The sequence below is a fragment of the Pongo abelii genome, chromosome 19, assembly GCF_028885655.2.
Source record: "Pongo abelii isolate AG06213 chromosome 19, NHGRI_mPonAbe1-v2.0_pri, whole genome shotgun sequence".
Taxonomy (NCBI): Eukaryota; Metazoa; Chordata; class Mammalia; order Primates; family Hominidae; genus Pongo; species Pongo abelii.
This window is the reverse complement of record NC_072004.2, coordinates 49,955,309-49,969,089: the sequence shown is the minus strand read 5'-3', so window position 1 is coordinate 49,969,089 and position 13,781 is coordinate 49,955,309. Positions and strand designations below refer to the sequence as shown.

Below are 13,781 nucleotides of genomic sequence, written 5' to 3'. Positions count from 1 at the left end.
AAAAAAAAAAAAAAAAGTACAAATCATAGCTTCATACACATTTTAAAATTTTATCCTTTTAAAGGAATATTTGTCAGAGGATGAAGGTAGGACATACTTTAACAGTCTGTTAGTTTAATTTATAACTTGCAAATATTGAGACAGATGGCCTATGGCATCCATCTGTCCTCTTGCCCTGAGCTGACTTGACTCATGGGTCCCAGCTTGGGTTTTCCAGTTGTTTGAATGGGTAGGAATCTACCCATGTTTGCCACAGCTACGGGGCTGGAGGTGGAGGGTCCCTCTGGACCCCCTTTGAATGCCACAGAGACCATCCTCTCTCAGATCTTAAGTTTCAGAGATCAAATTTCCAAGCACGTGGTCCTCAGCTATGGAAACCTTTCCTCCTGCCCAGGACTCTCACTCTATAGAGACGAGTTCATTCAGGTCATCTGAAGCCCATGTAGATTTTTGGCCACAAATGGTTTCTCATAAAGTGGTGCCCCCAGCATGTTCAGGCTCCCCTCTGCCCCTGCAGGCCTCCTATCCCAGAGTGCCATGCACTGCTGCCCTGCTGGGAAGAGAAGTCTGGAGGGGCACGGGGCAGCACTGCCCACTTAGAAGCCCCTTGTCCTTTTTTTCTGTCAGATCCTGCCTCCCTGTTTCAGAGGGAAGAGTGAGCCGTCAGTAACAAGATGTTTTCTCCCTTGCCTCTTTTTTGCTACAGTTGGTAGAAATTTCTCCCAGACTTCCTCGGTGACTAATGATGTTGGGATGTTGTGGCTTTCACAGGGAGGGGACAGGGTGTCAGGTCACTGTATCACAGATGGTTGACCCGATGCCAACTACAACTGGCTCTTTTGGCTGCAAGTGACAGAAACCCAACTCAAACTTGTTCTGTGAGTGGGGACATTTACTGAATCTCAGAATTGAAGGGAGGGGAAGAGTGTGTTTGGGTCTCAGAAAGGGTGGACCCTGGGGCTGGAATCCCGTCCAGACTCCACTCCCTCTTCACGGAGGCTTAGCGCCTTAGATGGGCTGTGTCCTCTGGCCCTGGACACACGGGCTTCCTGTTGGAAGATGAGCAGCTCCACCAGCTTCCATTTACAAATATAGTGACGGGCACACAAGCATTCCTATGCTTATGGGTGGTGGTGGGGGGCAGGACCCTAGGACTGGCAGCCCCCACTAAAACCCCATGAGGGAAGGAGCCCCCCCAAAGGTGGTGCTGTTCCCAAAAAGGAAGAAAACAGCCGGTGCTCTCCACCCTGTCCCACCCGGCCATTTTCCTCACAGATGTCACCTGTCCTCCCAGGCCCAGCTGCTACTTCTGCCTGATGCTTGGCCAATTTGCCTGGTTAAAACCAGTGTATTTCCAGGAGATGGATGACGTCACAGAACTGGGGTTCCAGAAGCCTTCTTTAGAACATGGAAAGCTGTTAGTTGGGCAGGGCTGAAGCATATGTGGTGAGGAAGAAGAGGCTCCTACTGTAGACGGCCTTGTTCTACAGATCCTCCCAGAAATCCCTGGGCCAGCTGGAACCTGGGGTCAGAGAGGGACGGGAGAGAGGTAAGCTGTGGAAGGGGTGAGAACATACCTTCTGTAACCACTGTCTTCCTTGAGGGGACCCTGAGAGGGGTCTTAATGGGCAGGGATGGAGCTTCCTGCTTCCCGAGGCTCAGTGACATCTATCTCTGAGGGACCCTCCTGAGTCAGTGTGGAGTAGATTGTTGTTTGTCTGAAATTCTAATTTAACAGGGCATCTTGTAAATTTTATTTGCCAAATCTGTCAGCTCTGGGGGTAGGAAGGTGGGAGAAGCAAAAGAATGGCCCGAAGCTCAGGCTGGTGTGGAATGAGTCTCAGAACAAGAGACAGAAGCAGCCCCGTCGTCTGGAGTAAATATCAAGGTTCATGGTCTCATGTTTAAGGAGATCAAGGTCGCAGACGCACACACACACAGAGTGAGTTTGGAGCAGGAGTTTAATAGGCAAAAGGAAAGAACAGCTCTCTGTCACAGACAGAGGTCCCAGGCAGGTTGCTGGGTGGTAGTAAAAATGTCAGGGTTTTATAAATGGGCTAGAGAGGGGGCATTTGTGATGAGGGGATGTCTTATCCTCCTAGAGCCCGATGGTTCAGTTGGGACCAGGTGTGCTATCTGTATAGAGCAGAGTTTTTAATAGGCTCTCACCCCATTCCCGACCACATCAACTTTTAGTATGTGTCTCTTTGTCTTGCTTATCTGGGAGGGAGAGTTTCTGTGTCTGTTCCCACACATCTTGCAGCTGTAGGCATACCCCTAGATTCTGCTTTTAGCTTCCCTATCTTAGCGCTCCTAAAGAGAAAGGAATGTGGTTATTAAGGCCCACTGTTTTACTGGGGCCCATTGTATAAGTGTGAAGTTTGGTGATTACCCAGGAGACTTCCCCCATCCTTCTGTGCCTGAGCTCTTATCTGTTTTACTCTTTGCTCTTTCAGGCTGCTTGTTGTTAGAAGAAAGGTGATTTCCTTGAACTGCGTGAGGTTAGAAAGGGAGCTATCTTTGAGCTGCTTTGTGTTAAAAGGAAAGTTCTGCTGGGGATTCACTTTACCCTAACTGTCTACCTAAGTAGTTTCTTTCTGCCTCCTATAACAAGACTGGAGAAGAAACAAGCTCACCAGTGTAGCCATCTTGTCCAAGCAGAAGCTGCCTGACACTTGAAGGCAGCGGGTGGAAGAACTCAGGCTTCTGCCCCCTCAGCAACATATACCTAATTTAAGGGGAAAAACACACCTTCCGTCAGTGACAGAAATAGTCCCAGGTTTTCAGATTTATTGGAAGTATTATTTCTTTTTAGTGTAGAGATGAGGTCTTGCTGTTTCCCAGGTTGGTCTCAAACTCTTGGCCTAAGCAATTCTCTCACCTCAGCCTCCCAAAGTGCTCAGATTACAGGCATGAGCCACCATGCCTGGCCAGTCTTTCAGTTTTCATGGCATTGGCCATTTTGAAGAATACAGGCCAGTTATCTTACAGATTTTCAGTGAGTTTGGCTTTGATGTTTCCTCAGGATTAGACACAGGCTATGCATCCCAGGACGGAATACTGCATAAGTGATGTATCCTCCTTGGGAATCACATCTGGAGGCACACAATGTCCCTCTGTCCGTCTTTGGAGATGTTAATTTTGATTGCAAGGTCAAAATACTGTCTGGTTATCCACTGTATACTGTTTTGTTTTTTCTTTCTGTGCAACTAATAAGCAATCTGTGGGGAGATCCTATAAGATCATGATATATCCAGTTCTTCAGCAGCCTTCCCACCACCTCAGATTTAGCATGCAATGATGATTTGTTCTCAAACGAATCTATGATGGTTGCAAAATGGTGATTATTTTTCAACTCCATGACTTCCTCCACACTTATTGGTTGGCCTTTTATTGTCAGGAAGAGGTCTCTGCTTCAGCTCCACACAATGTATCTTTTTGTCAATTTATTATTATTATGGGCTCATGGATTCCTATTGCATTTAATGTATAATCTGTTACTGTCATTTATTTTGATGGTCTAATTGTCCCAGATTACGTTGGAAACCATTATGCAATGGTTTCTTAGATATGACACCAAAAGCACACGCAACAAAAGGGCAAATAGATAAATTGCACATCATCAAAATTAAAAACTTTGGGGCTTCAAAGAACACCACCAAGAAAGTGAAAGGCAACCCACAGAATGGGGAAAAAAAATCTGCCATATATCTGATGCTGGTCTAGTATACAGAATATATAAAGAACTCTTCCCACTCAGCAATAAAAACACAACTCAATTTGAAACTGGGCAAAGGTTCTGAATAGACATTTTCCCAAAGATATACAATGGCCAATAAGCACATAAAAAGATGATCAACATCAGTAGCCATCTGGGAAATGCAAATTAAAACAACAGGGTGATACCAGTTCATACCCACTAGGATACCTTTTGTCAAGAAGACAGATAATAACCAGTGTTGGTGAGGATGTAGAGAAATTGGAACCTTCATACACTGCTGATGGGAATGCAAAATGGTGCAGCCACTTTGGAAATCTGGTAGGCCTCATAAGCTTAAGCCTAGGGTTACCCCATGACCCAGAAACTCTACTCCAAAGAAATAAAAACATATATCCACACAAAAACTAGTATGTGAATGTTCATAGTGGGATTATTCATGATAGCCAAAAACAGAAACAACCCAAATGTCCATCAACTAATGAATGGATAGGCAAAGTATGGTCTATTCATACAATGGAATATTATTCAACCATAGAAAGGAATGAAGTATCATTACGTGCTCCAACCTGAATGAATCTTGAAAACATTACGCTAAGTGAAAGAAGCCAGATACAAAATGCCATATTTTATGTAACTCCATGTGTATGAAATGTCCAGAAGAGGCAAATCCATAGAGATAGAAAGTAGATTAGTGGTTGCCAGGGGTTGGGAGGAGGGGGATGGGCAGTGACTGCTAAATGGGTGCAGGGTTTTGTTTTGGATTGATGAAAATATTCTAAAATCAAGTGACAACTCTGCAAACATACTGAAAACCATTGAATTGTACACTTTACCTGAATTAATTGTATGATACATGAATTATATCTCAATAATGCTGTTACCAAAAAACATCGTTCCAGATCTGGCCAGTTGGTGCCCCTTTGAGCTAGCTCTTGTGTCCATTTGACATGCCCCAATCCATATTTTGAGCACTTTTTAAATTTCTTGTACAGCAAGATAATCCAGACATCTCATAACCCTTTCCTGCTCTAGCCTGGGAATCAGCCATATTTCCTAGAGTCCTGGTTCCCTTTTGTGTGGAATGTGAACCAAGATCTGGGCATTATTTCATTTAATCATCAAAACAACCCTTTTAGGTAGGTATTAGCTTATCTTCATTTTACAAATGAGGCCCAGAAAGGTTGAGTATGTTGCCCAAAGTCACATAGCAGCCCAGGATTTGAAAGCAGGCAGTGTGAATCTAGGGCCCTTGCTGTTCAACACACACACACACACACACACACACACACACACACAATGTGAAAGTGAAGGTTATGTCTACAGCCAGCCCACCAAGAATTGTACCAGGCAGGGTATGCCCTTGGGAAAAATCATGTGTCATGTGTCTGGGGAAGTGGGGTTGTGGGGAGATTAGCACCCAGTGTCCTGGCCCTCTTTCTAAAAGCACATGCTCAGATACACACACACATATGCTGCTGAAGATAGTCTTCAGTAATCTCCTTTGCCAACCTCACTCCCCATCCCAATACCCAAATACTACCCATAGCTGGGTGCCCATATAAGAGGACCTATGGAAAAAATGAGATTGGCCAGGTGTGGTGGCTCACACCTGTAATCCCAGCACTTTGGGAGGCTGAGACGGGAGGATCACTTGAGGCCAGGAGTTCAAGACCAGCCTGGTCAACAGAGTGAGACCCCCATCTCTAAAAAATAAAAAACTAAAAAACAAACAACAACAAAGAAAGATTGGCCTTGGTTTTTAAATGTTGAAGCTCAGAAGTGGGTATATGGAGGTTCGTGATACTATTCTCTTTCCTTTTTTAAATGTTTAATTTTCCATGATAAATAAAAATCTATAAAATAATAAACAAGAGAAAAGAGATTGGAAACAGCCAGGTTGGAGCAGTGAGTGAGTAAGGAAATCTGGCTGCCCTCTCCAGATTCCCCAGGCTCTCAGAGAAGATCAGCAGAAAGTCTGCAAGACCCTAAGAACCGTCAGCCCTCAGCTGCACCTCCTCCCCTCCAAGGATGACAAAGGTGCTACTCATCTACTTGGTCAGCAGCTTTCTTGCCCTAAATCATGCCAGCCTCATCAGTCGCTGTGACTTGGCCCAGGTGCTGCAGCTGGAGGACTTGGATGGGTTTGAGGGTTACTCCCTGAGTGACTGTGAGTACCATCGGCCCCTCCCCTGCCATTTCTCCTCCTCTGCTAGTCATGTCCTATGTGGCCAGCTTCTTTCTCTCCTGTTCATCTTTCAAAGCCAAGTTCAAAAAGCAGCACCCTTCAAAAAAGCCTTTCCCAACACGCTGTATTCACTCAAGTTATTATCTGAGCACTTATTATGTACCAACAACTGTTTTAGACGCTGGGGATGTAGAGATAAACAAATTCCCTTCCCTTGTAATGTTCACATCCTAGGGGAAGAGAGCAGAAACAAACACACTCATAACGTACTGCCTGGTGGTGATCAATGCTATGAAGAAGAATAAAGCAGGGGGAGCAATGGTGACACTCTTTAGATGGGGAAGTCAGGGAAGGCCTCTCTGAGGAGGTGACATTAAGCAGCACTGAATTAAATGAAGGACCTGGTCACCCAAATGTCTGGGGGAAGAACACTCTAGGCAGAGGGGACAGCTAGTACAAAGGCTTTCTCCTCCTGCATGGAAGGGATATCTCGCTTTTGCCCAGGATTTGCGTGCACCTGTCTTGCAACACTTTTGTCCTTTAATCTTGCTTTGTGGGTTTTTTAGGTACTTTTTTTTTTTTTTTTTTTTTTTGACAGAGTCTCACTCTATCATCCAGGCTGGAGTGCAGTGGCACGATCTTGGCTCACTGCAAGCTCTGCCTCCTGGGTTCACACCATTCTCCTGCCTCAGCCTCCCCAGTAGCTGGGACTACAGGCACCCACCACCACACCCAGCTAGTTTTTGTATTTTTTGTAGAGACAGGGTTTCACCGTGTTAGCCAGGATGGTCTCGATCTCCTGACCTCGTGATCCACCTGCCTCAGCCTCCCAAAGTGCTAGGATTACAGGCGTAAGCCACCGTGCCCGGCCTTAGGTACATATTTTTAAGCTTGTAATATAGGCCCCTTGAAGGCAGCATCTGTGTTTGACCCAACTGAAATGTCCCTCACTAGGCTTTGCACAGTTCCTGGCACACAGTAGGTGCTCAGTAAGTGCAAAATACATGAATAGATGGACAGATGAGTGGTTGTACTTATGAGTGGGTGGATGGACCACAGGATAAGAGGGCAAGTCAATGGAGGTTTCAAGCCCTCTAGTCCTATCTTGCCTCCCAGGCCTTGTTCCTTTTGTCTGATACCTTGCCTCCCTTTCTTCTCCATCTCCCTTCTCACTCAGCTTGGTCCCCTCTAAATCCTGACCTTCTTCTCCCTACTCTAAGGGCTGTGCCTGGCTTTTGTGGAAAGCAAGTTCAACATATCAAAGATAAATGAAAATGCAGATGGAAGTTTTGACTATGGCCTCTTCCAGATCAACAGCCACTACTGGTGCAACGATTATAAGAGTTACTCGGAAAACCTTTGCCACGTAGACTGTCAAGGTCTGGCCAGGGCCCCAGGGTGGGAGAGATGAGAGCGGCAACCAGGCTCTGCTCACAGAACTTCTCTTCCCACCCACAGCCTGGGAATGGCCCCAGAGATATGGTTCAAAAAATCAGGGAATCCCTTTACTGAGCAGAGGGCTGGAGTAGTGTCCCTAATGCCCATCCAGTTAGGAGATTCTATAGAGTCCCTGAGTAGGATCCAGGAAGGCTCCGTATACAGCTGGTAGTAGTAGAACAGTTGCAGCAGCCAATGTTTATTGAGAGAATATTATACACTAAGCGCTTTACATACTTGGCTTATTTCATCCAACTTTCATGCAGTAGAAACCATTTATGATCCCCACTTTACAAAACAGCAAACTGAGGCTCAAAAAGAGAACCAGCATTGAATGCCAGACTAGTGGCCTCACAGGCTCTTAACCATTCCGGAGTACCCTCTTCAGCTAATGATCTGACCAAAGGCCAAGTGCAAACTCCCTACCTCAGAGCTGATCCAGGAGGCTCGACAGGGCCCATGACTCTGCCCCTCACCTCTGCCTTCGCACACTGACTGATGTCCCTGGGCTCCTCACCTGAAGATCCCCACTCACTAGGCGGGACATACCTCTGTGGTGTTTTGGCATTTCCTCTCCCTAGAAACCTCCCACAAACTTTGAGTGAACCACTATCTACCCTGGTTAGGAAGAATAGTAGTAAACAGGCCCAAATCTCAGGCCTCTTGCCCCTTCTGCCCACACCCCCTTTCACCTCAAACCTCTAGCAGCTATTGTAGGGATGTCTAAATGGGCCCCTGGGAAAGAGCCTTTGCCTCAACTGGAAGCCCCTAGGTGGCATAGGCCTGTCCAGGGAGGGCTGGTGTCTGCCTCCATCTTTGGGACTGTCTTCTGTGCCCTCACAGGTTTTCTCTTCCTCCCTTTCAGATCTGCTGAATCCCAACCTTCTTGCAGGCATCCACTGCGCAAAAAGGATTGTGTCCGGAGCACGGGGGATGAACAACTGGTGAGGAGGACACGGTGGGACTCAGCAGGCAGAGCCCCACGAAGGGGGACGTGACAGAGAAAAGGGCAGTAGGCAAGGACTCACGGGCACGCCCTTGCAGTGTCTAGAAAGATGTGGGATAGCGGACGGTCTTGGAACTCTGAGATCTGGTTCTTCTATGATATTGTATTAAACAAAACTCTTCTGGTTGCAGTATCAGAAAACAACTTGAGCTAGCTGGGGGAAATTTATTCTGAGAGGCCCAGATGTCTCACTGAGCCCTCTCAAGGGCTGCAGCTGGGCCTCAGGAAGAGCATGGAACCAGGGCTGGAAATTGTCAGCACACTGTCCATGGCAGGTTTCAGCTTCTCTTGGTGCATTTACTTCACTTCTCTCTCCGCAGACTAACTTTCTCTGCTCCACAGTCTAAAGGACAAAGGGTGCTGCAAAGTTAATAGGATAAAGTCCTAAGCACCTATAGGGACTGGCCAGGCTCAGTCCCAGTCCAAGTTCCTGGGATAGAGAATCTGATTGGTTCCACTTGGACCATGTGTGCCCCCTTGGTCCAATCAACTGTAGGGATGGGAGGAGTTAAGCAATACAATTATGGCTGCCGCACGGGCCCTGTGGCCGTAATTGACAATATTTTTTTTATTTAAAAATGTGAACTGGGCATGGTGGCTCACGCCTGTAATCCCAGCATCTTGGGAGGCCGAGGCAGGTGGATAACTTGAGGTCAGGAGTTCAAGACCAGCCTGGTCAACGTGGTGAAACCCCGTCTCTGTTAAAAATACAAAAAATTAGCTGGTCATGGTGGCGCCTGCCTGTAGTCCCAGCTACTCGGGAGGCTGAGGCAGAAGAATCGCTTGAACCTGGGAGGTGGAAGCTGCAGTGAGCCGAGATCGCGCCACTGCACTCCAGCCTGGGCGGCAGAATGAGACTCTGTTTAAAAAAAAAAAAAAAAAAAAAAGTGCCGGCTGGGCGAGGTGGCTCACTCCTGTAATCCCAGCCCTTTGGGAGGCTGAGGTGGGTGGATCACAAAGTCAGGAGTTCGAGACCAGCCTGGCCAATATGGTGAAACTTTGTCTCTACTAAAAAATACAAAAATTAGCCGGGCGTTGTGGTGGGCGCCTGTCCCAGGCTGCTTTTTATGTTATGTGCGGATGAGGCACTGACCCTGTGGGCCAGGATCTCTCTGGGGACCCTTCCCTTGCTTTGTGTCCATGCTCCTTAAGGCAAGCTGCTTGGGAGGCTGAGGCAGGAGAATCGCTTGAACCCGGGAGCCAGAGGTTGCAGTGAGCTGAGATCGCGCCACTGCACTCCAGCCTGGGTGACAGAGAAAGAATCCGTCTCAAAAAAAGAACAACGACAACAAAAAAAATGTGGCATTCATCAGCTGGGCAGACACCCACATAGCTGTGAGCTCACCAACGGTGGACATTCAGATAGTCACCTTTTCTGAGCTTCAAACTAGTTATATAAGTAACACAAATGGCTGCCTCTACAGGCGACTGGGGAAGGAGTCAAATCCCTTGCATACTCAAAACACCACAGAAAAGAATTGACAGCGATGATTATGCTGATCCTTTCTGGAGGGAGAATCAATGGTTGTACCTGGGACTTTTTTTTTTTTTTTTTTTAATAAGTAACTCTCAGCCCTGTAAAACAGTGCTCACCCCTTCAGGGAGATATGAGGATTTTAAAATGTGGAAACATTGATCCAGGAAAGCAGGCAAACACCAGAGATGAGAGAGTTTTACAGGATTCGTCAGAGGGGACAGTGGAGGACAGACCAGAGGGCTAGCAGTGACGGGGATTCTGGGCGTTGCTCCACATGCGAGACTCACCAAGAACTGGGTTGTGTGTGGAGGAGTTACTGAGTGTGAGGCAAGAACCATGTCTTTTTTCTCCACAGGGTAGAATGGAGGTTGCACTGTTCAGGCCGGCCACTCTCCTACTGGCTGACAGGATGCCGCCTGAGATGAAACAGGGTGCGGGTGTACCGTGGAGTCATTCGAAGACTCCTGTCCTCACTCAGGGATTCTTCATTTCTTCTTCCTACTGCCTCAATTTCGTGTTATTTTCTTCCCTTCCCATTTATGACTAAAACTGACCAGAGCCCCAAGAATAAATGATTTTCTTGGCTTCCTCCTTACTCCCATCTGGACCCAGTCCCCTGGTTCCTGTCTGTCATTTGTAAACTGAGGACCACAATAAAGAAATCTCTATATCGAAATATTAAAGCACTCACTCTGCAAAGACTGTGTCCATTTATTCATTAGTCTATGTATATTTGAGTACCTAAGACAGTGGGAGTGTACTAGGTACTAGAAGGAAGACAAAACACAACTATTGCTCTTTAGATGTTCATAATCTAGGTGGAGAAGCAGAGACATCCACAAACATTACAATAGGTAATTAAATGTACAATAAAATCCATAATTATTGCGTTGAAACAGTATCAGCATCCAAGTAATTCCTCCAAAGAACAATTTTTGAAGTGAAAGAGAAAACTCAGAAGTAGGCAATGGGTGGGGTCTGGTATTGATGTGGAGAAAGTAGTGATGGGATGGCGAAATAGTGGCAGATACCAATAATTTGGGGGTGCTTTGGGAGAATAAGCTAGGATCTAGATGATTAAAAAAGCTTCTCTGGACAGGATCTGGTTTGCCTGGAGGGTGCTGATGTGGAGTAGAACATGCTTAAAGAAAAGGCAAAATCAGAAAAGTGACAGTTGAAGGAATGTCCTACACATAGCCACCGTCAGTAGTGTCTGACCAAACTGGGGTTTTATCTTGGACCACTTATTTCTCTACCACTGAGCCTTAACTGTTTCTACTATAGAAGGAGGGATTTGACTATTCAGTAGTTGCCAGACTTCTGTATTTCACAGGTGATAAAATGTAAAAAATAATTAAACCTGAGATTTCTAATTTTTTTTTTTTTTTTTTTTTTTTGAGACAGAGTCTCACTGCGTAGCCCAGGCTGGAATGCAATGGCAGGATCTTGGCTCACTGCAACCTCCAACTCCCAAGCTCAAGCAATTCTCCTACCTCAGCCTCCCAAGTAGGTGGGACTACAAGTGTGTGCTACTGCATCCAACTAATCTGTTTTGTTTTTTTTTTTTCTGAAATGGAGTCTCACTCTGTCACAGGCTGGAGTGCAGTGGCATGATGTCCACTCACTGCAACCTCCGCCTCCTGGGTTCAAGCAATTATCCTGCCTCAGCCTCCCCAGTAGCTAGGATTACAGGCGCCCCCGACCACACCCGGCTAATTTTTGTATTTTTAGTAGAGACGGGGTTTCACCATGTTGGCTAGGCTGGTCTCGAACTCTTGACCTCAGGTGATCCACCCACCTCAGCCTCCCAAAGTGCTGGAATTACAGGCATGAGCCACCATGCCCAGCTATTTTGTATTTTTAGTAGAGACAGGGTTTCACCATGTTGGCCAGCCTGGTCTCAAACTCCTGACCTCAAGTAATCCATCTGCCTCAGCCTCCCAAGTTCTGGGATTACGGATGTGAGGCACCAGGCCCGGCCGAGATTTCTAATTTTTAATTTTAATGTCCAAGTAAGAGCATTAAAGCAACTATCCTCTATTAGCATCTTTTCATAGAAAAAATTTTAGTATCAACATTATAGGGAGGTCATACTTGTAGAAGAATGGAGTGGAATCTATTTTATTTTATGAAATTATAAAAAACCTGATTATATTTTCCATATGGTCCTCATTTTGTAGAGTAGGGTTGAAAACTTTATCACAGCATGAATCTGAGGATCATTATTCAGAAACCACAAGAGACTTGTCCTGCAGGGTCTCTTCTGGCTCTGACATTCTAGGATTAAAATAAACAGTGGTAGGACTCGCTTTACTTCTTGTGTTACTGAAACTGCCTTTATAAAAATTATGAGAAATCTGACCTAACTGATTCCATTTTGCTTCTAACCTCCAAGCTGCCCTTGCTCATTCCTGGGCACAGGCCAAGCTAACTATGAGAGGAATTTTTGCTGCTTAACTTTGAAACAAAGATAATAGTCCCTTCCTGAAACAAACCACCTCCCTGCTTGGGAATCAGATCTCCTCTGTAAAACTAACAAATTAGCCACAAGATTAGAAATTATGGCTCAGAAATTATGTAGCCAGAGGCCACAAGATTCCTAACCTCTCCAGTTGCTCCTATACAAAACACTGTTGTAGTCTCAGCAACGCATCAAGATATAACAGTCTGTAGTTGTCTGATATAACCCCCGGAGTTCTTTGTCCTACCTCCAAGATGATTAAGGAGCACATCTTAAGGAGCACATTTGTGGACACAAAGGTGGGGTTACAGTGAAAGTTTAATAAGCAAAAGAAGAAAGCTCTCTGCTAGCAGAGCGTGGGGGCCAGAACGGGTGTCCCCTGTGAGGCTGGGGTCTTTATGGACTGGAAAGGGGAAGCAATGTGCTTAGTCCGCCAGCTGTCTTGGAGAACTCAGCTTGGCAAGCAGCCTTGGCCCAGGACCAGTCAGGAGCTGAAATGATTCTTAGATGCTGCTTAGCTTGGCCCAAGACCTATCAGGGGCTGAAGTGATGATTCATAGAGGCTGGACTTACAGGTCCAAAAAGGAAAGTAGAGTGCCCACTGGAACCCACCGGAGTCCACTATGCCCATGCCTACAAAAGTAGAAGCAACTTCATCCTGGGAGCCCACTGACTATACAAAGGACAAAAGCATTTCTATGCCAGGCCTTGTTCTTTTGTCTGAGTGAGCTGAAGTTTTGCGCAAGCTTTTATCCAAATGGGCCAGAGGTTTTTCCATGTCTCCAGGCACAACACCCTATGCTAGTTCTCTTATGGGTGCCGGTAGCTTGAATTTTTTCCCAGGCTGCTTTTTATGTTATGTGGGGGTAAGGCACTGACCCTGTGAGCCAGGATCTTTCTGGGGACCCTTCCCTTGCTTTGTGTCCAAGCTAACTAACTCCTTTCAACATTACTATTGTAAAACCTAATATTGGCGTTCTAGGTATTTTTCAGACCCTTTATTCTGATGGACCAGCTGGCACCACTCACATGGGCAAACTGGCTCATCTGGTCGTGCGGCCCCCAACCAGGAATTCACTCAGCACAAGAACACAAGCTCTGACTCTCTATGATTTCATCCTTAACCCAACCAGTCAGCATTTCCTATTCCCTGGCCCCCGACTGCCAAATTATCCTTTAAAAAACACCAGCTTCCAAATTTTCAGGGAGGCTAAGTTGAGTAATAGTAAAACTCCGGTCTTCTATTTAGCTGGTTCTGTGCTTGTGAAACTCTTTCTCTATTTCAATAACACTGTCTCAGTAAATCAGCTTTTCTGGGCAGTGGGTATGATAAACCCACCAGTTGATTACACTCCTCCACCACGTAGCTGATTATGACACCTACCCTTCTCAGACACCATCAGCTCCAATGTTGGTGCCCTATTTGGACTTATTCTTTGTGGGTTTTCTTGTTTGTTTGTTTTTCTTTTTTCAAAAGTAATCTCTGCTTCTCAC

General features: G+C 46.0%; 1 protein-coding gene and 1 long non-coding RNA gene across 3 annotated transcripts in view; one reads left to right on the top strand and one right to left on the bottom strand.

Annotated features, from left to right (window-relative positions):
• LOC129051342 (uncharacterized) overlaps positions 1-13,781 on the bottom strand; it is a 76,333-nt gene that overhangs the window by 36,323 nt on the left and 26,229 nt on the right. For both annotated transcript variants that reach the window (XR_008515514.2, XR_010138239.1), the window contains exons 2-3: positions 2,637-2,728; positions 1,283-1,522 (exon numbers count right to left, since the gene is read on the bottom strand). This is a non-coding gene — a long non-coding RNA (uncharacterized LOC129051342). The remainder of the gene's footprint in view (positions 1-1,282; positions 1,523-2,636; positions 2,729-13,781) is intronic.
• On the top strand, positions 1,359-10,525 carry LYZL6 (lysozyme like 6). Its single transcript, XM_002827276.5, has 5 exons — positions 1,359-1,549; positions 5,662-5,888; positions 7,127-7,285; positions 8,209-8,287; positions 10,182-10,525. The coding sequence occupies exons 2-5, from the start codon at positions 5,750-5,752 to the stop codon at positions 10,249-10,251; spliced, it is 447 nt and encodes a 148-aa protein (XP_002827322.1). The 5' UTR covers positions 1,359-1,549; positions 5,662-5,749; the 3' UTR covers positions 10,252-10,525.

Excerpts from the sequence above, each read along its gene's own strand:
- LYZL6 (XM_002827276.5), top strand. The coding sequence starts at position 5,750 with ATGACAAAGGTGCTACTCATCTACTTGGTCAGCAGCTTTCTTGCCCTA. Across the intron at positions 5,889-7,126 it reads GGGTTACTCCCTGAGTGACT|GGCTGTGCCTGGCTTTTGTG; the intron begins GTGAGTACCATC and ends CCCTACTCTAAG. Across the intron at positions 7,286-8,208 it reads TTGCCACGTAGACTGTCAAG|ATCTGCTGAATCCCAACCTT; the intron begins GTCTGGCCAGGG and ends CCTCCCTTTCAG.